Source organism: Dasypus novemcinctus, chromosome 8 (assembly GCF_030445035.2).
Source record: "Dasypus novemcinctus isolate mDasNov1 chromosome 8, mDasNov1.1.hap2, whole genome shotgun sequence".
In the NCBI taxonomy this organism is placed as follows: Eukaryota; Metazoa; Chordata; class Mammalia; order Cingulata; family Dasypodidae; genus Dasypus; species Dasypus novemcinctus.
Window position 1 is genome coordinate 115133361 of NC_080680.1, and position 26481 is coordinate 115159841.

The 26481-nt window shown below is 38.6% G+C and overlaps 1 protein-coding gene across 9 annotated transcripts in view; it reads right to left on the bottom strand.

Moving 5' to 3' along the window:
• Positions 1-500: 500 nt before the first annotated feature.
• Positions 501-26481, bottom strand: part of FKTN (fukutin) — a 75398-nt gene continuing 49417 nt past the window's right edge. For all 9 annotated transcript variants that reach the window (XM_004462345.5, XM_004462344.5, XM_004462343.5 and 6 more), the window contains 3 exons: positions 26348-26481; positions 24759-24886; positions 501-4860 (listed from right to left, as the gene is read on the bottom strand). In XM_004462345.5, the coding sequence (XP_004462402.1) occupies positions 4647-4860; positions 24759-24886; positions 26348-26481 (476 nt within the window). In that variant the 3' untranslated portion in view covers positions 501-4646. The remainder of the gene's footprint in view (positions 4861-24758; positions 24887-26347) is intronic.

Genomic DNA, 26481 nt, shown 5'->3' on the forward strand with positions numbered 1-26481 from the left:
TGATTTTTTCTTCTTTAGCATGTTGGTGTGGTGGATTAGAGTGATTGATTTTTTGAATGTTGAACCAGTCTTGTATACCTGGAATAAATCCCACTTGGTCATGGTGTATAATTCGTGCTTAGATACTATTGGATTTAAACAACCTATGATTTTTTCCTTGGTGTCCTGTGTTATTTCCACTCCACCACAGCTACTATTCACTAATTCTAACTTTAGTTCAAAATTATAAAAACCCTCCCTAGTTCCTTCTTTCTAGCCATGCTATGGTTCCCTATGGTGGGTGCTCTCCTTCCTGCCACAAGCTAATAAATCGGACTTTGTGTGGTGGTCTGTGGCTGGCAGGCTTTAACACTGAGAACCTTTGGATTCCCAAGTCTATGAATGCATATTTATGGGGTTCTTTGACTTCAATATTTAGAAATATTGTACTGGTGGCAAAACTATGATTTTATTGGATTGTTTATGTATGTTAGTGGCTATGAAAATAAACACAGAACATCTCAAGAGATTAGAAAAATTGTATTCATCACCTCAAACTGGATTATATATTATAAATTCTGATCAAAATAATATTAAATATATTTTCAGTAGTACCACAAACTGTCTGTATACCTGAAGATAAAACCAAATAGTAAACTGGTAAGCATATACTGAAATCTATTCATGTTTAAAACATTACTTTAAAAAAAATTAATATACATGTTTTTCTAGTTATGATGTAGAATGGATTCAAATAGCTATACATGATTTTCATCTAACAATTCCCCATGCACCGAATGAATCATCAAAAGGCTGCAAAATCTTATATATTTTTTAAAAGGTGCATGAAATAGCATCTCATTTCATTGAACACAATACAGTACTTTGAATTCTCATACTCCCTTTCAATCCCACTGTGAGATAGTCAGAAGTATACACAGCTTGGCTGGTTGATGTGCCTGTACATAATCTCTGTAGTGGGTTGGGTTGAGGGTGGGGACATTTTAGGTTAGAAGTTCTATGAAGATAGAAACAGAGATTTCTTGTTAGAAAAAGTATGCTTATCTACTTTAGCACTAGTCCTGTATAAAAGGTACCATCATTTATTTGGTCTGCTTGACTTATAAACTATAATTAGGATTTCATTCTGATGCAGGACAGCTTAAAATGGCATTACATATACCCTGCTGATTCTTGCCTGGTTGATTAGGTATGCAAATGAACTTGTCCATGTATGAGAGAGAAACACAAATTGGGGTGTGGGTGTATTTTCAATTTTCCTTTATTAACACTGATATATTCATTGGCATAGACAAATCAGTGACACAAGTGATTCTTTCCCTCTCCAAATCTCCAAATCATGACATATCTGATTTTGGCTGGGCAGATTCACTAACAAGGAGCGGAGAACTCACTTCTAGGAAAAGCCACAACACTGAAAGGGAAGTCTAGGACAGAACTAGGCACTACATCAAGATACAGATACAGAGATGAATTGCTTGGGACAAAGAAGCTGGGTAGCAGACAATTTGGTGTCCAAAGATCTGATAGAGAATTAAATTTTCTTTTTCTTAAGTAAATTTAGCCAGGCAACCTTCTGAGTGTCCTGACCCACAGTTTGTTTAATCCCATTTGAAGACTACTCAGAAACAGAACATTTACTGAGTGCTTACTTAAACCACAGGCCTTTATAATCACTTCATTTTGTCCTTCTAAGAACCCTTAGAAGTATACATCATTTCCCTAATTTGCTCACATGGAAATTTAGGCTGAGAGGTCCACCACCATAAATCCTACAGGATGAAGCTAGGATTTAAACTCGGGCCTTACTCAAAAGCTTGTGGTCTGTTCACGGCACCAGGCCACTTTCCCTAAGTGAGAAGGTAGAGACGACCTAGCCCAGGTCTTAACGACGGAGGATGAAGAGGAGGACAGAAATAGCTGCTGGGACACTGCTTCAGAGAAACTGTTTTGATTGATCAGTAACTAGAGTTTTTCCAGTCCTTAAAGCTGTTAGAGCTGACGGCTATGTGTTAGGAAGTGGGAATGTGGTACTTTCTCTACTAGGTTTTAAGAGCCGATCTCCCCTGGGGACTTATAACACTGAGGATGGAAGAATCGCTCATTTACCAGAAGGTGGAACTAGAGAGAGGCCCTGATTGCTATCTCCAGACACGAACTACTTCATCTTTTGGGAATAAGGCATTTTTCAGATAAAGGTTTGAAGGTGCCTAAGGATTCTGGACAAGAAGAAAACACTCCTCCTTGACTACTTTGTCACCTCAGGCTCTCAACATGAGCTAAAAGATATTAAGTAGGGAATGGCAGAAATTCCCTGAAACTTGTCCCACCGAGGAGCTGCATGGCTTCTCTGCAAAGCCTCTCAAGCAGGATGAAAGATACTGTGTCAGGACATAATGAAATAATCACTGGGCTAGAAGTCATCTAAAATTCTGGCTCCTACTCATTTCTTATTTCTTTAGTTATAAAATAAGAGGATGATAAAGGGCATATGTGAAAAACCCACAGCCAACACTTCACACTCAAGGGTGAAAATATGAAAACTCTCTCTCTAAGATCAGGAATAAGTCAAGAACACCTGAGCTCACAACTGCTATTCAACATTGCCCCAGAATTTCAGCCAGTGAAATTAGTCAAGGAAAAGAAACAAAAGGCATCCAAATTAGAAAGGAAGAAGCAAAACTATATTGATCTGCAGATGACATGATCATATGCTACCTGGATGTCAACTGAGGGGGATCTTGCCTCTCAGGATCTCTCTGGTGACATCCCTGGGGGCCTAACTTCCAACACATTAATTACTCAGGTGAGAAAAGAAAAGCGATCTGATAAGGTGTTAATCATGGATTCACCTGGTCCAAGGTCTGTGGCCACTCAAGCAAAGGGCAGCAGTTAAGAAGCAGAGGATTAAGCTTGGTTGAATCTGTACTGGAGGCAAGCCTGGCCTTCAGTGTGTACAGGAAAGGTTTTCATACTCTGAGTTAGGGTGGAACCCAGGAGCTAAAGCCTGTGACGCTAGAAGACAGACAAGAAGCAGCCAGTGGTCTATGGAGGGAAGGATATGGAACCTCTATCAACAGGGTCAAGATATCTTGGATTTTTAACACTCCAAAACCTTGGACTCCAAGGACAGATAAGAGCTCTAACTTGAATGGCATAAGACAGATCCCCTGGCAAACAGTGGAGCTCTCATAGGAATAGGTAGAAATGTGCAAGATATGCATTTTTAGAAGCTGAACACAAGCAAATGATCCTCAGCTAGTGGGGTGGATTTTGCCCAGGAATACTTTTATTATTTATTATTTTTTGACATAAAAAATGAAAATAGGACCAGCTATTTAGAATTTGGATGTGAATTGTATGCGCTGATTTTCTAGCAAAGAGAGCTGATTACAATGGCCTGACAGTTTGGGACAAGTTTGCTGATAATCTATAAAAGTTCTTGAAAACCTGATTATTATTTATGAAATGACCCAATGATTTTGTGTTGAAAGCTCATCTTAAGAGAGGAAGGCTGTTGGACATCATCTGTCAAAGGTTTCTGTTGTTATTTTTTAAATTCCAAATGAAGTCAGAAGGTATTTCTCCCTTGTTTTAGGGAAAATGTCAGCCCATTCCTTCAGACCTTCTAATTTCCATTTCCATTTCCAGAGTCTTAGGGAAAAATCTGTCAAGCTGGCCCAAAAGTAGTCCTAAGCAGTCTAGATAACATATGAGACTTAGTTTCCTTTCCAGGACAAGGAAAAAGGCAGCAGGATTTATCCTGCCTGTGTTTCCTTTTATCTCTCTTACTTGGAAAATACAATTAAAGTGACTTGTGAAGAGCTGGGGGAGGCAGAGCCATTTCAGTTCACTCAGGATTGTAAATTCAGAAAAACATGAAATGTACAGGATTAGCTCATATTTTTACTTAACAGAGTGGTTAAGAATGAAATTAGAAAAATAAGCTTTGAGAAAACCATAACCCTTTCAAAATCATGTCTTGTAGCATGGTCTCACTTGAACAAATTGTCAACAGGATCATCAGAGGTCAGTGAAAATATCTGGTAATGGAAACTTAACCATCACACTATCTTTGACAAGGCCAGAAATAAGCTCTTTCCTCCTCCTAACAATGACTTAACCTCTAAATAAACTCTACATCAGGTTGCTTGTAAACTAATATGCTAGCGTCTTTTCTTGATGCCACCTTAAGTTTAACCACTTGAATATTAACTCAGACCTCCACAATTTTAAAGTGGCATGAACCAAGCAGCTTAAATGCTGAGAACAGGAACAGGTTCTTCTTTTCAACTAGCATAGCCTTCCTCAGTTTTGCCTGATTAGTTCCTCTTCCAGTTCAAACACTACCTAACATTTTAAATCCTTAAAGAACATATCACATTCCATCTGAACTCTTCAGAGAGAGGGAGTGTTTCCCTCAAAGTAAAACTGGAGTGCTACCAAAGGGAGAGGAAAAGGAGACAGGCACTCAGCAACTCCTCAATAAATGCTGAATGGAACAAGAGTATAAATCTGATGGTTCAGGAGGTGGGCCGCCTTCTGTGTCTTCAAGCTTGTCATTTTTCTTTGATTCCCACAGATATGTGACAAATTGCTATCTACTTTTTCCAATGGGAGGAACTCTCCCATTTCAACCTAGTGTCTCAGTATAACTGGATAACCTCATCCCACTCAGAAATGGGCCAGATTCCATTGGGCTGCACATTGGGGGGAGAGTGCTTCCAGTCCCACGTCTTCACAGGAATCTTCCAGGTCTTACCATAGTTGGCTTCAATATATTCGATGGTTTCACAGGGCACATGAACCTTCATGTCTAAAAACTCTGTCCAGCACAGTGTAAACTTGGGAAACAGGTACCTGTGGCAAAACAGAGGCAAGGTGGAGAGGGGTTAGGCTTCAACAGTGCAAGTTCCAGTGCATCCAAGGTTGAACAGAACTCTTCCACTAAAAAGCCTTGGGGCTAGATAACGTGGACATCTTGGTTTGACTTCCCCCTTCTAATGTTAACAGCACCCCAGTTTTCCTTTGGTGAATCATCCTCCCCCATTCCCAGTTCATATGATTCTGAAGAGGCTGACTCCACTCCTAAGTTTTTGACATGGGCAAAAAGACCCAGGCCTGGTCAGTAAGTTATAGTGGTTGGGTGACCGGTTCAGAGATGGGAACAGCCCCAGGTTAGGCTAATGAAGGCCAGTCCTGGGATTTCTGTGAAAACTACCAGGCAAAGGTGCTCTTTTTGCTGAGATTTCTGAGCTGGTAGGACAGAAGCTGGTGGCCATCTTTGCTATTATCAGGGAGAGCCTGTCCACAAATGCAGTCAATGCAAAAAGTTGCCCAAAAATGGAGGGAAACTGACAGTCTTGAAAATCCTGGGAAAGTCTGTGGATTCGGCTGTGGTCACTCCTTAAATATCTCAGTTGAGTGAACCAATATTCCTTTTGACTACGTTTTTAACACTTGTCATACTCAATACATGAAAAGAGATGTGCCGCAATGAGAAAAGAAAGGAAACCCTCCTTTAGATGATCTGAACCCATCATGGTGATGGTTGACTTTTCTCTGAAAGTGGCCTGCCTTGAGATAGGTCATGTTAATTCCTGTGGCCTGGATTTCACCGAGATCCCAGATGACTTCTGATAATATACTTAGCTCAGGTACCTTGGGAAGAAATTTCCAGGGCATTTCTCAAACACTTTTCCTAACTCATGCAATAGTATAGTGAGAATTTCATACCAGAGCACATGAACATCATAGGACCCTTTAAGCTGGTTTCCTAAGTAAAACTTCATGCCCCCTTTCACACAACCCTCCCCCAAAGATGCAGGAATAGAGATCTAATGCTGGAGTATACTACTCTTCCACAATCAACTCCTAAAGGAAAACTAATCTAACGCATCTTTTTCCTGCTCTGCCTTTCACTTTACCACCTGCCCCTTCTCTTATCTTCTTGTACTCAGTCCTAAACCTACTTGTTTCTAACTATTCCCAATAGGTTTACATATTATTAAATCCCCATCAAATTCAAACTGTTACTAAAAGAACCTAACTAAAGAACACACTAAAATAAACAGCTCACATGTCAAGATGAATCTCATTTTCTGCCACAACTAGGACTTCCCAAGGATACAGAGCAACCAGGAGTCCAAAGTGCATTCCTAGGCTTTGCCCCGGTCCACACATTGCATGAAACTACAGTTTCTGTCTTTTTCCCTTTCACTCAAATAACTGCAGAACATCTCTAAACCAGCCCAAGGATATTAGTTATAAAGAACTTAACTGTATCCACTGCAGAACTATTTTGATTAAGAGGCGAGTTTCAGAAATTAAACCAGAACTTGAAGGTAGTTTGGATCAAGTAAATTCTGTTACAAAGGAAAGCTAAAACAGGTGTGTTAGATTTACTTTGTTTGCATTATAGTCCTATATTCTACTTTGGTGTTTTCTGAGAAATGTTTCTTCTCTTCACAACATGGGAAGAACACTCAGTGATGAGATTTGAAGTGACAATGGCAGAGATCGGATTATAGAACAAAATGAACAGGAAAAGTGAGTTGTCAAAGTGTGATCATATTGTGGAAGTGGGATCTAACTGGGATGTTCTCAGGTGTCAAATATTCTGCTCTTGAATATCATGTTTTACCATCAGATGAACATGAAGTCACACCCAGAAATGAAAGACTAAACAAATTCTAAAGAAAGCAGTAAGCCCCTTCTACCCAAACCAATAGGTGCTGGCAGTTAATGGACAAGCCCAGCTGGCTTCTGTGAATAGGCGGCCAAGGCAACTCTCATAGCTGAGGAAGAAATAAGATACAGTTTAGCTCTACCATCTGCTGTTCCCAATTTTACTCTGTACACTCATATTCATGGAATTGCTTATTTTGTCACCAGACACATCCATCCATCATCAGCCCCCTCCCTTCCCAATGAGATGCTGGTCAGCAGAATGTCCACCTGTCCCATACTATCCAGTTGATATACTGAGGTTGAAATGAGGGAGAAACCACTGTTAGTTTAGTAACATCATTCAAGAAACTTTTCTCTCTTAAATACTAGCCTTGATAGTCTCATCAAAGAACTGAAAGGGAGAAGTCATAGGTCCAGGATAGATAGGGTGGATGCGAAGACTACAAATTTTATAAAAGCAGTGTTTTGAACAATGAAGAATTTATGAACAAAAATATGTGAACATGGATCCATAAACCTAAACATTTTTAGAACATTTTTTTTTAATGTGAAAATAACTTGAAGACCATCTAACTCAACTGTTAATTCTTGTCCCTAAACAAAAACATTCTGAAAGTTTGTGGGTCGTTTCCCCCCCCAAATATTTCATTTACTCCATTCAGCAAAAAGAAAATTCCAGTTTCCTAAGAGAAGAAGAAAGATAAACAAACCATAAAATGTGAAAACTGACTATAAAATGGGATTGTGGAGAGGAAGGGGGCAGTGAGTGACAAGAGAACAGCACATGCCACATCCCCTATCCAGGTTACCAGCAAATAAAGACTGAGAATAAAAGCCACCATGATATGCAATACTGCCTGGGCTTTTAGAGCTATATGAAGTTCAGCTAAGCCATTTGCATTTTTAAGGCCCTGAGATAGGCCCAACATGTGAACAGATTTAAATTAAGGAAACCCTAAATCAGAATTTAAGTTTAAGCACTCCTAAGGTGTCATCACAAAAATCCATTCCATTAATTTTCTATTCCACATCACTTTTAATTATTTTGATTTTGTATAAAACTGTAGTCAAAAAGGATTAGATAATTTTTCCTCACAGACATCCTTAAAATCTGCAAAACCAGTTATTGATGATTGGATAAAGTACTTTGATCAGCCTAATTGTTGAACCCATGTACCTAATTGCTAAATGAAAAGGAAGCCTGCCCACCACCCTAGAAGAATATTCTGTTTTTATTATTAGTTAGCTAGGTTAGGTGGGATAGAGACTCCATCAACGACAAATGAACTCTCCCTTTTCAAACATTAAGTCTGCATTAAATTTTGGAACTGGAGCAACACAGCAATTCTTTCACAAGAATTCCCTGCAAAATAGCACAAATGGTCATTTCTTGTTACCAATTTTGTCTCTCTTTTAACTCTTAGTTTTTCTTGTGTTATTCCATTGTCTAAGCCCACTAGTAAAATAAGCAGGGATAGCAGTCATTCTTATGTATTTTTGTGTTTTTTTTTTTCTTCTGATTTTAATGGAAAGGCTTCTAAAGTTTCATCATTAAATGTCATAGCTTACTCCAGGTTTCTGGTACATATTCTTTATTAGGCTGAAGAAATTCCAGATCTCTACTATTTCAAGTTTGCACAAAGGTTTTTATCATTATTGTTAATTGTGAGATTTATCAAAAGTTTTTAAAGTTACCTACCAAAATAGTCATGTAAGTTTTTCCCCCCTTTAATCTTCTAATGTGGAGAATTATACTATTATACACATGCACTATAAAATTCTATTCACTTGTGTTTCATTTAGGGTATTTTCATCTGTATTCATTGGTGATTTGACTGTAATTTCCCTCTTTTTTGGTACTCTCCATATCCAGTTTTGCCATTAGTCTCATAAAATGGGTTGCTTAGTTTTCTCTTTTCCTAATCTCTGAAATAGGTTATTTAATGTAGAAATTTATTCTATGAAGGCATGGTGAAATTTCCAGGCAAACTCTCTAGGACTTGGTATCTCTTGATAGGGAAAAGAGGGGGAAAGAAGGATATTTGAGTACTAATTCAGTATCCTTAGTGAGAATTGGTTATCTAGCTCATGTTTAGTTGATTTTGGTGTTACATTTTTCTAGAAAACTGTATCATTTTCACATTTTACCTAATTATCACATTTATTAACCTAGAGTTCTGACAGAGTCAACGTAACACAGATAAGTGCAAGAACTGCAAAACCAGACACCCTGGGTTTGACTGCTGGCCTGTCAGTTACTAGCTAGGAGATGTTGCATAAATGACAAAACCTCAGTGCCTCATTTGTAAAACAGAGATAATGATTTTACTTCCTTCTTATGGCTGTAAATCAGTTAATATTTCAAATGGAATGAACAGTACCTGTTACATACTAAACATTATACAAGTGTTTGTTAAACAGGCTGTATTTGAGACCCCCTTTTCATTCAGAATATTACTTTTATTCTTTCTTTTTCTTAATTATCTTGTCAGATGTCTATTAGTTGTTTTTCTTAATTTATTCCCCCCATTGTTTGTGCTCACTGTGTGTTGTGTCCATTGGCTGTGTGCTCTGGGTCTGCTTGTCTTCTCTTTAGGAGGCACAGGAAACAGAACCTGGGACCTCCCATGTGGGAAGGTGTTCAATTACTTGAGCCATCTCCACTCACTGCTTTTTGTTGTCTCTCATTTTGTTTCCTTTTTGTGTCTCCTTGTTGCATCATCTTGTTGCATCACCTCACCATGCCAGCCCATCAAGCCAGCACATCATTGTAGCTTGTTGTCTTGTCTTCTCCAGAAGGCACTGGAAACCAAACCCTGGACCTCCTACGTGGTAGGTAGGAGCTCAACCGCTTGAGTCAAATCCGCTTCCCTGTTTATTAATTTTTAATTTATTTTTTTAAGAACCAGCATTTGGATTTGCTGATCTTTGATACTGTTTGTTTTCTATTTCATTCATTTACTTTCTTGGCTTCCTTTCTTATTTTCTTAGCTTTCTTTAGGCTGATCCTATTGTTCTTAAATGTTTTTGTTAAATGATCTTTTATTGAATGTTTTCTGTTGTAGTTCTTAACTAGCTGGGCATTCCATTGCACCACCATTGCTATCATATTTGGTGTCATGAGGATGGCAGCCATCAACTTTGCAGCACACAGACCAGGCAGTCCCCAGAATAATGGTTTCAGAGAGTTCTGTGGCTAAAGATCAGTGCCACATTTGTCCAGCAATGTTGAAAATCTCATCAAAAGTGAAAGTTTCACTGTACTTAATGTTTTTCTGCTTCCTTCTGTCTCTGGGCAGTTCCTTGAAGGTTTTGATCAGGGAAGAGGCAGAAGGTAATACCTCAATCTGTTATAACCAATATTCTGTAGAGACAGACCCAGGGAGTTGATCTTGGGGGCCAGAGCAGACGTGGCACCAACTTCCCCACTTCCTTAGGTCCAACTTTGACCGGGTTAGGGTAGCTCTAGGGAAGCATGGCGGTGGCAACTGGTGTCAGATGAACCCAGCTGTGTGCACCCAATTTTTAATGTACCATTTGATGAGTTTTGCAAATGTATCTATCTATGTCACCACCACCACAATCAAGCTAAAAACAGATGGCCTTTCTACCACTCCCTTGCAGTCATGCAATCTTTTCCCCCATCCTGGCCCTATGCAATCACTGCTCTTATTTCCCTCTTGATCAGTTTTGCCTGATCAAATAAAGGGAATTAAATCTTATGTACTGTTCTTATCTAACTTCTTTCACTTAGCATATTTTGGAGAGTCATAAATTTTACTGTGTATACCAACAATGCATTTTTCTTTATTTTTGAGTAGTATTCCATTGTCTGAATATACCATAATTTATCTGGTCATCCGAAGATGGACATCTGGGTTGTTTCCAATATTTGACTAGTATGAATTAGGCTGCTATAAACATTTGAGTATGTAAGTTTTTATTTCCACAGAACTGGGGGGAGGTTTGGGGAAGGGAGCAGGTGAACATGGGGACTGGCGGGTACTTGGTAGAAACTACAATGTAGAGAAAACTCTTTTGGCAATATGACAAGGAAGGGCTACTGGTTTAAGGTGCTGGGTGGCAGGGGGCATTCAGCACAGGGAGCACCTGGGACAGGCTTCTAGGGAGTGCGTGCATGCTCATCCTGTCATAGTGCATTATATTACTGGGTGGAGAAGACCCATATAATGAACAGGAAGGTATTGTCCTCCCATCCTGGGAAGGCCCAATATGTTCTCAGAGGGGAGGGTATCTCTTGAAAGCATGGGTGGCTCCTAATAGGGGAGAACAGACTAGTGTGTCAAGCCCTCAGCGTTGTTTCAAGTATCTATGCATCTAGTCCTTCAGGCAGTGAAGCCTGGTGGTCGTTGTGGGCCTGAGGGGAGGGGGCGGGAAGAATAGAATAGATGGAAGAGGGGGTAGTTAGGGGGCAATGGAAATGTTCTACATGATCTTGCAATGATGGATACAGGATGTGTTCAATTTTGCCAAAGATTTATAAAAGTATATGATCTAAAATGTAAACCATAATGTAAACTACTGACCATGCTTAGTAGCGATGTTTCAATATTTGTACATCAGTTGTAACAAATGTACCATCAACATGTAAAAAGATCATTAATAGGGAAGGGAGGAAAAGGGGGAGGATGCTGGGTATATGGGAGTCCTCTATATTCTGTATGTTACTTTACTGTGACCTAAAACTTTTTTGAAGACATAGCAAAAAAAAAAAGTAAGACACCAAGGAAGAAATTACCACTGAACATAAAGGACAACAGTTATTAAAGAGATGAAAGGCAAAATGCCAAAAAATTTTTTAAAAATATTTTTCATTTTTAAAATACATCATATTTTTTAAGAAGTTTTGGATCACAGAGGCGTTCCACTATGGGAGGGGAGGAGCACTGGTGTGGAATGTCATTGATGGGGGAATGCATGGGAGGGCGTTCACCTGGGCATGCATTTAGGGTATATAGATATGTTCGGATGTTCTGTGGGTATTGCCACAGTGAGGAGAAATTCATGCGACAACTGAGGGAGTGCTGGGTTCCCATCCTGGGGAGCTCTCTGCATTCTTCAATGAAACAGCAACAATCGCACAAGTACAGGGGTAATGACCAGTGAAGAAGGATGGTCCACTGATGGGCCCTTGATACTGACGATTATGCTTATGAACCTTTTGCGCTTGAAATTTCAACTTGTCCTAGAGTTTCAGGATGCCTAAGAGTTACCTCCTGAGAGCCTCCATGTTGCTCAAATGTGGCCACTCTCTAGCCAAATTCAGCATATAAATGCATTACCTTTTCCCCAGTATGAGACATGACTCCCGGGGAGGAGCCTCCCTGGCTCCAAGGGATTACTACGAAGTACCAGGTGGTGATGCAACTGGAAAAAGACCTTGAATAAAAGGGGGAAATAGTAAAGACAAATGAGTGTATATGGCTAAGGGACTTCAAAATGAGTCGGGAGGTCATCAGAGGGGTCATGCTTATGCACATCTCAGCAGGATCCCATAGACAGCCAAAGTAGATACTACTTCAGGCAGTGGTGCTCCCGAGGGCTATGGAGACACCCAGGTCCTACAGTCATGGCAGATGCCTCCAGAGTTTGGTACCTTGCCGGTAGGCCCTACTTTGGAGTTTGTGTTCCTAAGTGTGATGGCGTTGGATTCAGATATGACTTCTCTATACACCCTCTTCTGATCCTTTTATTGAACCTGTGGTTGGTGCTGAGGTTGGTGGGTATTTATCCAGAAGACTTGAATCTTTGGGCTGTCCATGTGCCAGCTGGGCCCTGAGCCTCAGTGGAGTTGCAACACCTACTCTCCAGTTTGTTGGACTCACACAGGACAGCTAACAAGGTGGTTCCTTGGTATGATGGACAACCACCACACCAAGGAACTGAGAGAATCTACAACTGCAAGGAGGAGAGTCCTGTCCATCAGCCAGGTGGGATCGAAGCCCCTTCTCAATTAAGATGGTGGAGTGGCCATCCCCATCCCAGAGTCCTCAGGATTGGGAATAAAATGTAGACTAGAGTGGACTCACTGGTATTCTACTATGGAATTATTGTGAGTCAAGAAATGGAAGAAGGCAGCGGACTTGGCCCAGTGGTTAGGGCGTCCGCCTACCACATGGGAGGTCTGCGGTTCAAACCCCGGGCCTCCTTGACCTGTGTGCAGCTGGCCCACGCGCAGTGCTGATGTGCGCAAGGAGTGCCATGCCATGCAGGGGTGTCCCCCGCGTAGAGGAGCCCCATGTGTAAGGAGTGCGTCCCGTAAAGAGAGCCACCCAGCACAAAAGAAAGTGCAGCCTACCCAGGAATGGTGCCGCATGCACAGAGAGATGACACAACAAGATGACGCAACAAAAAGAATCACAGATTCCTGTGCCACTGACAACAACAGAAGAGGACAAAGAAGACGCAGCAAATAGACACAGAGAATAGACAACCGGGGTGGGGGGGAAGGGGAGAGAAATAAATAAATAAATAAATCTTTAAAAAAAAAAAAAGAAATGGTAGAAATGATATCAATGATATGGAGACAGTGGCCACTGGAGTTGCTGAAGGCAGGGAGAGGGAAAAAGAGGTGTAATATGCGGGCATTTTCGGGACTTGGAGATGTCCTGAAAGACTGCAGGGATAGATGCAGGACATTATATATCCTGCTATAACCTATCCAACCAACTGGGAGAGTGAAAACTACAATGTAAACTATAATCCATGCTGAGTAGCAGTGCTCCAAAATATATTCATCAATTGCAATGAATGCACCACACTAATGAAAGAAGTTGTTGATGTGAGAAAAGTGGGGGTTGTGGAGTGGGGCACATGAGAATCCCCTATATTTTTTTAATGTGACATTTTGTGTGATCTGTGTATCTTTTAAAAATAAATAAAAACATTAAAAATATATATATCTTATAGAATTATGTTCAAACAAGAAAATAAATGGCAGTCTTAAAAATATGTTACTTCACATAAAAGAAAGATTTGCTATTTATTCTAAGGCAATCTTTTCTGAAACAAAGCTCACTATATAAATACTGCCACTTCTGTATACTGTCTAAGTATACAGTTAACATATTAACATGCATTCAAAGTTCTCTCAATCCCTCAGTTTTGCACTGCTATTCACTTAGAGGTTTGGAGGTGTAATTAAGGAGACCTCCGACATAATCTATATGTTGCAAAATATAAAGGTACAAGGAGCAGGAAATGTGAGACTTTTTAGAGAAGGCAATGTTTTAAATAAACTCATTTAAATAAATTATTCAAATTTGCTTTTTTAGCATCACAGCTCTAAGAACTAAAAAGACAAATGTTTATTGATAGTTAAAACTATAGGATCATAGTATCAATCTATGAAGCTGAAAGAACCTATGAGTGAGGTTTCAACACCTAACTCTTAACTTTATGGCCTTAATTCTCCAAAGATAACAGGGTAGATCAGGTCATTAATTTGGTGTCACCCTATGTCATGCAAACAAACTCAGCACAAGAAGAGGGACTAATTTTAGTTTTAAGGAGGGCTCGGGTTTCACTCAACCTGACAGATTTACCAGATCTGAGTCTATCTATTTATTACCCAAGAAGGACAGAAAAATACACAAAAGCAACCCAATAACGTCTGAGAGAAAAGAAAAAGAAAAACATCAATGGAAATTCAGAGGAACAGATTATTTCCAACTAGAGGTACTGAGGAGTGACTTTAAAAAGGAGGCAACTTAATGCCCTTGAATGGGCAGAATCTGGACAGGTGGTGATGTATGATAATCTGGTACTACCAGTGACATGCTTAAGATCTTGGACTAAAGCTAGTTTCAAGAAGCAAGGTGTTTTCAAGCAATGTGGTATCCTAGATTGGCTCCTAGAACAGAAAAAGGACATTAGTGGAAAAACTGGTGAAATTTGCATGAAGTCTAGTTAAATGTAACACATCAATCTAGTTTTGACAAATTGGCCATGGTAACATAATAAATTCAGATTAGGGAAAATTGGATGAGGGGTATAAGAGAACACTGTATTATCTTTATAACTTTTCTGTAAATCTAAAATTATTCCCAAATTAAAAATTTAAAAATATGGGTGGCAGAATCCTTAGGATTGGGGAATGAACAATGGACGAGAGTAGACGTACCGTTATTCTACTATAGACTTATTGTTTTTCTAACATTAGAGATTAAACTATAATATTAACTATAATCCACACTTAGTGGGAATGCTCCAATATGTGTACATCAATTGTAACAAATGTACCACACCAATGAAGGATGTTGTTAATATGGGAAAGTGTGGGAGGAGTAAGGAGTGGGGCATATGGGAAATGGGAATCCCCTACATTTTTAATGTAACACTTATGTAATCTAAGTATCTAAAAAAAAAAAAGTATATTAAAAAAAAATGAGTGGGAAAAAAAGGGTAGAACAAAGGTGCTGACAAGGAAAATTTAAATGGATGGTACAACTGGTAAACCTTAAAGAGTTAAAGGAAAAACAAGACATTGAGAAATAAACCTCTGTTTATTTACTGGATTGGAATATTGCTCACTTACATGCCTACCTATCAAACAGCACAGTCAAATAAAAAGTAAAGATCCAATCCATGAGATTCCCACTACTATTTATCTCAAATACCTCTATTTCTTAGCTTTCAAATATTATAAAGAGAACCCTTTTCTTTGCTTAGGACTCACCAAAGTTCTTTGAATCCAGGAAGAATTTTATCAAGAAGAGTTTAGGCATTAATATTTAATACATCCACTGAATCTGTGATTTAGCTTCTATTTTTGCCAATAGTCTCAGATACCCACCTGCTATCCTGAAACTTGCTCCACTTAGAAGTTGGGCAAACTCTGTCCTTAGCATTATGTTCATGCAGGCCACAAGAATACTCGGCTGTAATAATTTTCTGGATTATTGGTGAGAAAGTGATACTACTTAGCACTTTCTAATTCAGGTTATAATTCATCCCATGTCACTGAAATGGGATTAAGTCATTTAATTTCTTCTCATGATTCACTTACTTTGTTTTATCTATTTGCATGGCTTTATCTACCTGCATGCCTTCTTATTATTAAAAACTGACTTGGGGAAGCGGATTTGGCTCAACTGATAGAGCATCCACCTACCGTACGGGAGGTCCAGGGTTCAAACCCAGGGCCTCCTGACCTGTGTGGTGAGCTCGCCCATGCGCAGTGCTGATGTATGCTAAGAGTGCCGTACCACGCAGGGGTGTCCCTTGCGTAGGGGAATCCCATGCGCAAGGAGTGCACCCCATAAGGAGAGCTGCCCCGTGCAAGAAAAGTGCAGTCTGCCCAGGAATGGTGCCGCACACACGGAGAGCTGATGCAGCAAGATGACGCAACAAAAAGAGGCACAGATTCCAGGTGCCACATGACAAGAATGCAAGCGGACACAGAAGAACACACAGCAAATGGACACAGAGAACAGACAATGGGGGTGGGGGGTGGGGGAAGGGGACAGAAATAAAAAATCTTTAAAAAAAAAGGAAAAAACTGACATGATTGTGGCTTTCAGCTTCTGGTAATAGTGGAGCAAGAAATTTGAACCAACTCTCCCTCATACAGTAACTAGAAAAGCTATACAAAATGTTTTCAACCCTGCTTGAAGGCAGGCTTGAGAGCTAAGAAGGCAGTGAAGAATTGCAGGATCAACATCTAGGAAATAAAAAAAAAGAAGCATGCCTGGCATTTCAGGCAGCTTCCCACCTAGAGCACCTGCCAATTTCCAAAGAAGTAGCTGATAGGGTGAGAAGATAAGCAGAGCTTTTGAGAATTCGCTGGGGGCTAAAGGCAAAACAATCTAGTGGGAGTTAGGCAGAAATAATATTTGAAAAGACAATGGCTGAAAAATTTCAAATCAAGTCACAGGTAAGAAAACAACACTTAAGCATGTCCTAGTAGAACTGATGAACACCAAAGACAAGGCAAAGCTTTTATGAAGAGCAAAAAATAGACATTGCCTTCATAGACTGAAAGCTGCCTTTTCAACAGAAACAACAAAAGTCAAGAGATAACAGAATGACCTTCAAAGGGCTGAGTGCAAATGACTGCCAATGTACAATTACTCATTCAGTACACCGACCTAAAGACATTTTTAGATAACAAAAACTTAAGAGGATTCACTTCTAGCAGACCAGCAATAAAAGAAATATTAAATATTTCCTTCTGGCAGAAGAAAAATGATCCCAGATAAAAAGAAAATGGCACTAGATGGAAACCTGGAGATGCAGGAAAGACCAGAGAACAATGGAAAGAGTAAAAATGTGGTAAACCAAAATAAATAATACTTAAAATAGCAGTGAAAATCTTCAGTTGTGAAATTTAAAATACATGGAAAAAAATACACAGTGTAGAGTTCACATTATGAAATGGTAAGGATACTAATTATTTTTTATCTTTTTTTTTTTTTAAAAGATACTTAGATTACATAAATGTAACATAAAAAGTGTAGGGGATTCCCATATGTCCCACTCCCTACCTTTCCCACACTTTCCCACATTAACAACATCCTTCATTAGCGTGGTACATTTATTACAATTGATGAACATTTTCCACATTAACAACATTTTTCCACATTAACAACATCCTTCATTAGTGTGGTACATTCATTGCAATTGATGAACACATTTTGGAGCATTGCCACTAAGCATGGATTATAGCTTACATTGCAGTTTACACTCTCTACCACCCAATTCTGTAGGTTATGGCAAGATATATAATGGCCTGTAACTAATTTTTATTAGACTTTAATATTAGAGGATCCATATTGTAATTTTCAGGACAACCACTAAAAAAACAGTAAGGAAAAAAGAATAACAAGGTAAGTTAGAAAAACAACAAACATGCAAACAGTTAAATGGCAGATTTAAACCCCAACATAACAAATTACATTTGATGTAAACACACTCCAAGTAAAGCACAAAGACTGTCAGAATTAAAAAACAAAACAAAGGTAACCTATGTTGCTTATAAGAAATGCAGCTTAAATACTAGGACACAGAAAGGCTGAAAGTAAACGACAGAAAAGGCTATATTATGCAAATAATATCTAAAAGGAAGCTGGTGTTGCTTATCCAGTCATGCCTTGGAGATAATGCAGATTTAGTTCCGGATTACCGCAATAAAATGAATATTGCAATAAAGCAAATACTGCAATAAAGCAAGTCATGCAAATGTTTTGTTTCCTAGAGCATATAGAAGTTATGTTTATAATATACTGTAGTCTATTAAGTGTGCAATAGCATTATGTCTAAACAAACAATGTACATACATTACTTAAGATATACTTTATTGCTCAAAAATGTTAACCATAATCTGAGTTCTCAGAAAGTTGTAACCTTTTTGCTGGTGGAGGGTCTTGCCTTGATGTTGATGTCTGGTGACTAATCAGGGTGGTGGCTGCTGAGGGTTGGAGTGGCTATGGCAATTTCTTAAAGTAAGACAATAATGAAGTTTGGCATATCAATTGACCCTTCCTTTTACAAAAGATTTCTCTGTAGCATGCTAAGCTGTTTGACAGCATAGGAGGAGGTTAGTTTGAACCTCTTTCAAAGTTGGAGTCAAAAAAAAAAAAATTGGAGTCAATCCTCTCAAGTCCTGCTGCTGGTTTATCAACTAAATTTATTTAATAGTCTCATCCATAAGAAGCAACTCCTCATCCTTAAAGTTTTATCATGAGATTGCAACAATTCAGTCACATCTCTAGGCTCCACTTCTAATTCTAGTTCTCTTGCTCTTTCTACCATATCTGTAGTTACCTCCTCCACTAAATCTTGAACCCCTCAAAGTCATCCATGAGGGTTGGAATCAACTTCTTCCAAACTCCTGTTGATATTTTGACCTCCCCCATGAATCACAAATGATCTTAATGACATCTAGAATGGTGAATCTTTCCCAAAAGGTTTTCAATTTATGTTGCCCAAACTCATTAGAAGTACTATCTATGGCAGCTATTATAGCCTTATAAAATATATTTCTGAAATAATAAGACTTGAAAGTCAAAATGACTCTTTGGTCCATGGGCTGCAGAATGGATGCTGTATTGGCAGGCATGAAAGCAACATTAATATCACCGTACATTTCCATCAGAGCTCTTGGGTGACCAGGTACATTGTCAATGAGCAGTACTATTTTTCAAAGGAATCTTTTTTTTCTGAGCAGTAGGTCTCAACAGTGGACTTAAAATAGACAGTAAACCATGTTGTAAACAGAAGTGCTGCCATCTAGGCTTTGTTGTTCCATTTACAGAACACAGGCAGAGTAGATTCAGCATAATTCTTAAGGGCACTATGAGTTTTGTAACAGTAAATGAGCATTGGCTTCAATTTAAAAGTAACCAGCTTCATTAGCCCCTAACAAGAGAATCAGCCTGTCCTTTGAAGCCAGGCATTGACTTTTCCTCTCTAGCTATGAAAGTCCTAGATGGCATCTCCCTCCAACAGAGGGTTGTTTCAACTACACTGAAAATCAATTGTTTTAACTAGATCTGAATAACTTGCTGTAGCTTCTACATTAGCACTTGCTGCTTTATGCTGCATTTTATGTTAGGGAGACTTCTTTCCTTAAACCTCATAAGCCAACTTCTGATAGCTCCAAACTTTTCTTCTGTAGCTTCCTTGTCTCTCTCAGCCTTCACAGAATTGAAGAGAGAACCATGCTTTGGCTTATGGTAATATTATGGCTGGTTTGGTCTTCTATCTAGACCACTAAAACTTTCTCCAGATTAGCAATAAGGCTGTTTCGCTTTCTTATCATTTGTCTATTCATTTGTGTAGTTTTAATTTCCTTCAAGAACTTTTCCTTTGTACTCACAACCTGCTTAACTGTTTGGTGCAAGAGGCCCAGCTTTCAGCCTACCTCAGCTTTCAACATGCCTTCCTCGTGACTTTTGATTTAAAGTCAGAGGAAAGACACTTCCTTTCACTTGAAAGCTTAGAGGCTATTGTAGGGTTACTAATTGGCCTAATTCCAATATTGTGTCTCAAGGAATAGGGAGTCCCGAGGAGGGGGAGGCAGGGGAATGGCTGGTCAGTGCAAGTCAGAACAAGCTCAACATTTAAGTTTGGGAAATGGATGTGGCTCAACCAATTGGGCTCCTGTCTACCATACAGGAGGTCCAGGGTTTGATGCCCAGGGTCTCCTAGTGAGGGCAAGCTTGCCCACATGGAGTGTTGACCCCATGCTGGAGTGCTGCCCTGCGTGGGAATGTCGCCCAGCACGGGAAAGCCACGGAGAGCTGGGGCAGCAAGATGATGGGACAAGAGACACAGAGGAGAGAAAATAAGAAGACACAGCAGAACAGGTGTCACCATGTGCCTTCCCTTGTGACAGAGGAGTCCAGGATCGCCCACAACCCATCTTAGGGGAGAGAAAGAGAGAGAGAGGGTTGCATGATGATTTCGTGGACACGATCCTCGGCCTCGGCACTATAAACTTACAACCTAGTAAACCCCCACTGTAACTGCCAACCCATTTCTGGGTATATTGTTTTGGGCAGCTTTTGGCAAACTAAAACACAATCTGAATCAAGTGATATGGGTAGAGGCCAGAAGTTTGAGAGGTAATAATAATAGTTAACTTTTATCAAATATTTTGTATGTGTCAGTTACTGTGGTAGATTTTATATGTATCATCTCACTTAAACCTCATAAGTTTATAAAGGAGATATTATTGCCATCTTCATTTTACTGATGAAGAAATTAAGGCAGAAGTAAAGACTCAAACCTAGATCCAAGTCACTTCAGAGCCGGAGTTCTGATCCATCCGTGATATTAGTGTCACCATGATTTCTATCTATTATTGTTAATGCTTCTTCCATGAAAACAGCCCTTAATTACCTCTGCATCTTCTAATAGGGAATCTACCAAAAACCACACTGTGACTCTTCCCCTTGGGCTAACAGTAGGTTCCTTATACCTTCTGATATTTTTAGTTCCTGCTTATTGTATAGTTTTCAAGAGAATTTGGATTAGTCTCAGTGGGTCTGAACTCCCTCCAAATGTGGTTTCTGTATAATTTATCATTTCATTTCTACAAAATTAGAAATGCTATGTGCTAAGGACACTAATGTGAATATAACTTAGTTTCTGCTCTGAGGGATCCCTTAGTCTCTAGACCATGCACAAATTTAAAGTACTCCTTCAGCAGTACAGTAATTACGGTATGTATAGTGTACAGTTGAGGTACCAAAGCAACTCTATCTGGAAACAGCAGCAAGGACGTGCGGCTTAATGTTTGTTAGGTAGAATTAGGAGGAATATGGAAAAAGGTCTAATAACAAGTTTACTTAACTATTTTTCTTTTAGATTGTTTCCAGTTTTTTTGTTTTTGTTTTTGTTTTGTTTTGTTTTGATTAAAAAATACTCTGTGAGTACTTTTATATAAGGGAAAAAAAATTAGGGATTATTTCCTTGAATAGATTCCCAGAAGTGAAATTATTTAGACAAGAAGTATGATGAGTCTCTTAAAGAGTTTTGATATTTAACTGCCAGACTGCCTTCCTAAAAGATTGTGCAAATTTTTATACAATCACCAACAGTGAATGAGAGTGTATACTGAGTTTTTCATTGGAATTATAGTTATGAAGTGACTCCATTGATAGTTCCTTCGGTTAACTTTTTTTCCACATTTTTTTCATTATCCCAGTTCCTTTACTTCTCTGAAACTCAATTTTCTCATATAACTGGGGATGAAAATACCCAAGCCCCAGGGATAGTGCAAGGATGATCGAGGTGATATATGTAAAATACCTACCAGAGTGCCTGACATCAAGCAGATGCATTGGCAGCTATATCTTCATTATTCCTATTAATATTATAATTATTATTAAATCTTAGGACCAGAGACATCATTCTAAGGCATGCAGAATAAAGTTTAGAAAGGGGAAAATCTTTTTTCTCCTTTCCTGAGTTCCTCTTCAACATTTTAAAAAATGGTAAGCATTTCATGATATCACTAAATTTTTCTCAGAATGCACTATACATGTAATGTAATGAAAAAATAGAATCCTAAAAAGATAAAAAGATCCTTAGGCTAGCTTTGAAGGATTTTCCCCCTTAGATGAAATATATAAAGCTAATGCTCTGCAGTTCCTTAAAGTAAATTATGCTGAAAAGAATAAAAATGGCATATGTTTGGAGGAATCTTCCAAAGAATCTACTCAGTGCAGCCATCCCCTGTTCTTTTCTCTGCCTTTTAAGGTCATGGTAACATGATAGAAAATCTGGGACTTACACCATCTGTCTGGATAGTTCTATCACTGCTCATTTCTCTTGTTAAATAATCAGAACACTTCACACTTCCCAAATGCTGCTACTATAAAAAGCAGTTAAAGTAGGATGAAAGAAGCTTTTTCTATCCAGAAATGTAGTGGTTGGAAATGAACAGTTCTTTTGAGGTTTGCAGGTTTCAGATCATGTCAATAAGAATAAAGTTCAAGCCTTAGAAGGACATTTAAGAATAACCAGATTCTAACAGTAGTTCTAAAAGTTATAACTTTCTTAGAAAAAAGATGACACTCTCATGAGTTCCCCAAGAAGAGATGGAGCAGTTTAATACTGAGATAATTAGACAGGTTTCTAACTTACAAATTTCTCATAAGACTAAAGAAGAGTTTTCTTTACTACTTCTATTAGGAGCTGTACTAGTAGTAGGAGGAGTAATAATAGCAACTAATAATTCCTGAGCCTTGGGGCATGCCAGACAATGTTCAAAGCCCGTTTCATGTACTGACATATTTACTCCTTAAAACAAGCCTCTGTGGCAATTTCTATTATTATTGCCATTTTATTTTTATTTTAAAGATTTATTTATTTATTTAAAACCCCTCCCTCCCTCGGTTGTCTGTTCTCTGTGTCTATTTGCTGCGTCTTGTTTCTTTGTCCATTTCTGTTGTTGTCAGCAGCACGGGAAGTGTGGGCGGCGCCATTCCTGGGCAGGCTGCACTTTCTTTAACGCTGGGTGGCTCTCCTTACGGGGTGCACTCCTTGCGCGTGGGGCTCCCCTACGCGGGGGACACCCCTGCGTGGCAGGGCACTCCTTGCGCGCATCAGTACTGCACATGCGCCAGCTCCACACAGGTCCAGGAGGCCCGGGGTTTGAACCGCGGGCCTCCCATGTGGTAGACGGACGCCCTAACCACTGGGCCAAGTCTGTTTCCCTATTATTGCCATTTTAAAGTCGAGGAAACAGGCACAGAGAGGGTAAGTAATTTGCTCAAGGTAATAGAGCTGGTAAAATGTGGAGCTGGGATTTAAATCCAAGTAGGCTAGCTCCATGCCAGTTATTTCTATGCTATACTTTATCTTAGAGTTGTTTTTTTTTAAAGCCTCTAAATTATATATTAAATTTGGCATCTTTACCACATCTTGAATAAGCTGTAGTTCAATTTCAAAGTCAATTACCCCTCACTCCCACTCACTTAGCTTGAATGAAACTGTCAATGATACACTCATTAAATTGAGTGTTTTATGATCAGAGTTTACCCAGCATGAAGGAGTCTGTTGTCATAAAGAAAAATAATTTCTATAATAAATAAAATTAAGACTATGCCCTGGTATCAGTGTTAATTTGGGGATACCTCATGACTTTGTGGAAAAGGTCTGAATTACTTTCAAACCTCCAACAATTTTAACCATATGAGAAAGTACCCTGCCTTCAAATAAGGATTCAGGGATCCTAGGAGCGTTGTGTGAAGGTACCCAGGGAAAACCTCTGAGTTTAGTATTTTTCCTCTGTGTTCAAAGAATACTCCTCATTTTGTCCAATGGCTCAAATTCATTCACCTACAGAAACTCCAATCTCAGGTAGCTGCTGAGGTAAATTTATATCCACATGGTAGTCACATGACTACTGTAGTTACAAGGGCAGGAATAGTGGTAATGACATTAATAATCATAAAATATTAATGAAATAATAATAACAATCACCATTTACTGATAACTTACTAAGTACCAAGCACCATGCTAAGTGCTTCATACTGTCAGGCATATTAGGAAGGGAACAGGGGTTACAGGCAGAAACTCTAGAGATAGAATGCTGTCTATCTGACTTCTTCCCTTATTTACTGCGTGATCTTGAACAAATTACTTAAATTTTCAGTGCCTCACAGAATATCTACCTCCTAAGGTGGTTGTGAGAATTAAATGTGTTAATATATATAAAATACACAGAACAGTGCCTGACACAATAAAAGAGCCTGGAAGAAAAGTTTTTTTCACAAGCATGCATGCACATACACACATTCATCATCTTTAATCATCCCAAACACCTAATGAGATTAGTGATACTACCTAAATGTTATAAATGAGATTAATGTTCATAAAAGCAAAAGGTCACAGATTAAAATCTAAACATTAAAAATGCCAATCCAACATATTACATTTTATCAGTTGGGACACTTTTCTCCCCAATTTTCCATCTGTGAACCATTCCTGTGTTTTACAATTATAATTGGCAGTGCTCTTCCTTTCTTAGTTGAACATAAAATAACAGTGCATCTTACAATCGATATCATTTTACATGTGATAACATATGGTCGCTGTTAAGCCCAATGAGTATCCTTTAAGGATCCATCGTATTAAAGGAACATTCCAGAGCTTCCCCAACATACATGGCCTAAGCCCCAATCGATACCAATTTTCCCACTTAAACTTCCCTTCACCTTGACTATCTCCATCTTACTGACCATTCTCATTCCTTATGGAATTATCAAGACCCCACTCCTCTAATACCAATCCATTTCTTGGCTCAGGCTCTGGCCCTGATTTTTGTATTCCTTGTTTTCTGATGACTCAAGGACTTGTAATCTTAACATTCCTTGGAATGACAAGGCCAGGACACTCCTTCCTCCCAGACTGTCCTTACAGGCAGTTCTCAATAGGCAGCAATAGCTGGACTCTAATAGGTAAACTGAGAAAGTATAAGCAAAAAGTGGAGACTTAACAGAGCCTTTTCCTCTACTCCTATTTTCAGTTACTTCCTTATTTCTACCTTCTGAAGTTATTTCTATAGCCTCTTTTATAAGTACTTATCTGATTCATACCTATATTTTTTTCCCGTTTTGGCCTGAGTGCCTCCATTCCACATGTGGTCAGTCTCTTCATAGAAGAAAAAAATGTCTAGTTTTATATTGTCTTTTCCCTGGAAGGATAGTTCCAAGCTATCTTCTACCTAAGGGTAAGATGAAAACCTTCAAAGACTGAAACAAAGGAAATTCAATAAAAACAATTCTTTTAAAAAAGAAAAAGACTATGTTTTACATTTTTCACATTTTTTCAATGCTGGAATGCCTCAGAAATAAGGATGCATGTTACAATCAGTAGCATACCACTGTCTAATTTCTTTCTTAAATGCATATAAAATGTTGCTTCTTAAAAATGTTGGCAACTAGAATAAGTGACTTACAGTACTTAAATTATCACTCTGCAGTAAAAATAGAAACACTCTGCTCTAGAGCCCCTTCCTGACTAAAGAAGGAAAAGAACCAAAGAAAAATTATTCTCTTTATTAACCAAATAAAACTATCAGGAAATGTCTCTCATCACTATCACTAAACAAATACTTAAGTAAATGTGACATTATATGAACACACACACAAAAATACAATAAATCATTGAATTATATAAATGAAAAAAAAATAAAAATTAAGCTAGAAAAAAAAAAAATTCTGAGAGCATTTCCCTAAAGAAACCTATCCTAAAAATAATTGTCTTCCCTTTGGACTTGGTGCATTTATCTGTTACAGCACTAATCACATAATAATTGTTTGCCCATGCGTTTTTATCTCCCAATTAGGCAAGGAGCTCCTCAAGGGTAAGGACTGTAATTTCCACGCCTTTGTGTTCCAGGTGTGGAGCCCAGTGGTAGGAATCCAGGGAGTATTCAACAAATGTGTGCCTGATGAATAAAATTCCACTGCTTTAACTTTGATCTCAAAAAAATATTTTACTGCGATTTTTAATATACTAGAACTAGTATTTATGATGGGGGAAATACTTTACCAATAACTAAACATTCATTTGCTTTCAGGGTAACAGCTTCCTGGGAAGTTACAAATTAATAGCAAGATGATTACAAGGGGCCATGGATGCACACTGAGAGTTCATTCAGACTATGATGACCTGTCCCTACTTGACCTCTGAGAAAACTGCTTGGACCTAGGATGGTCTTCCTTGGACAATGTGGGATAAACAAGAAATTCAAGTATTTATCTGAAATGGTTCTATATTTCTGCTCCTTAGCAATAAATGGATTATTTCAGGTTGGTAATGAAACCTATGCCTAAACATAAAATTAAATGACTCATGAGAAACAATATAACTTCAGGGAGGATGGGTATGATTCTCACTAAATTAATTGCATATTATATAAACTATTGTATTTTTCCCTATAATGGTGGCAATACATTCATCTCCAAGAGTCCAAAATCCTTCTCTCCTCATTGTCAATAGTAAGTCTGATTTTCTAGGTTTTCCTTAAATAGTGGTAACAAGCTTCTGTTGAACTCATCCTGGCCAATACCGAGTGATTAAATGATTCATGAAACATTCTTAACTATCCCTGAGTTACTTAATATAAACTTTACTTTTAAGAAATCTTAATTATAAAATAAAGCAGATTTTTATTACTGACCTTCCCAAATTTGTGTTTGAGTGGAAGTCCTGCATCCTTAAAGGCTATAACAATATCAGATTTGTAATCTTGTATGAAAATCCCTAGGTCGACATCTTTGCTATAAGGAATAATGTTGCACTGCCGATACCATC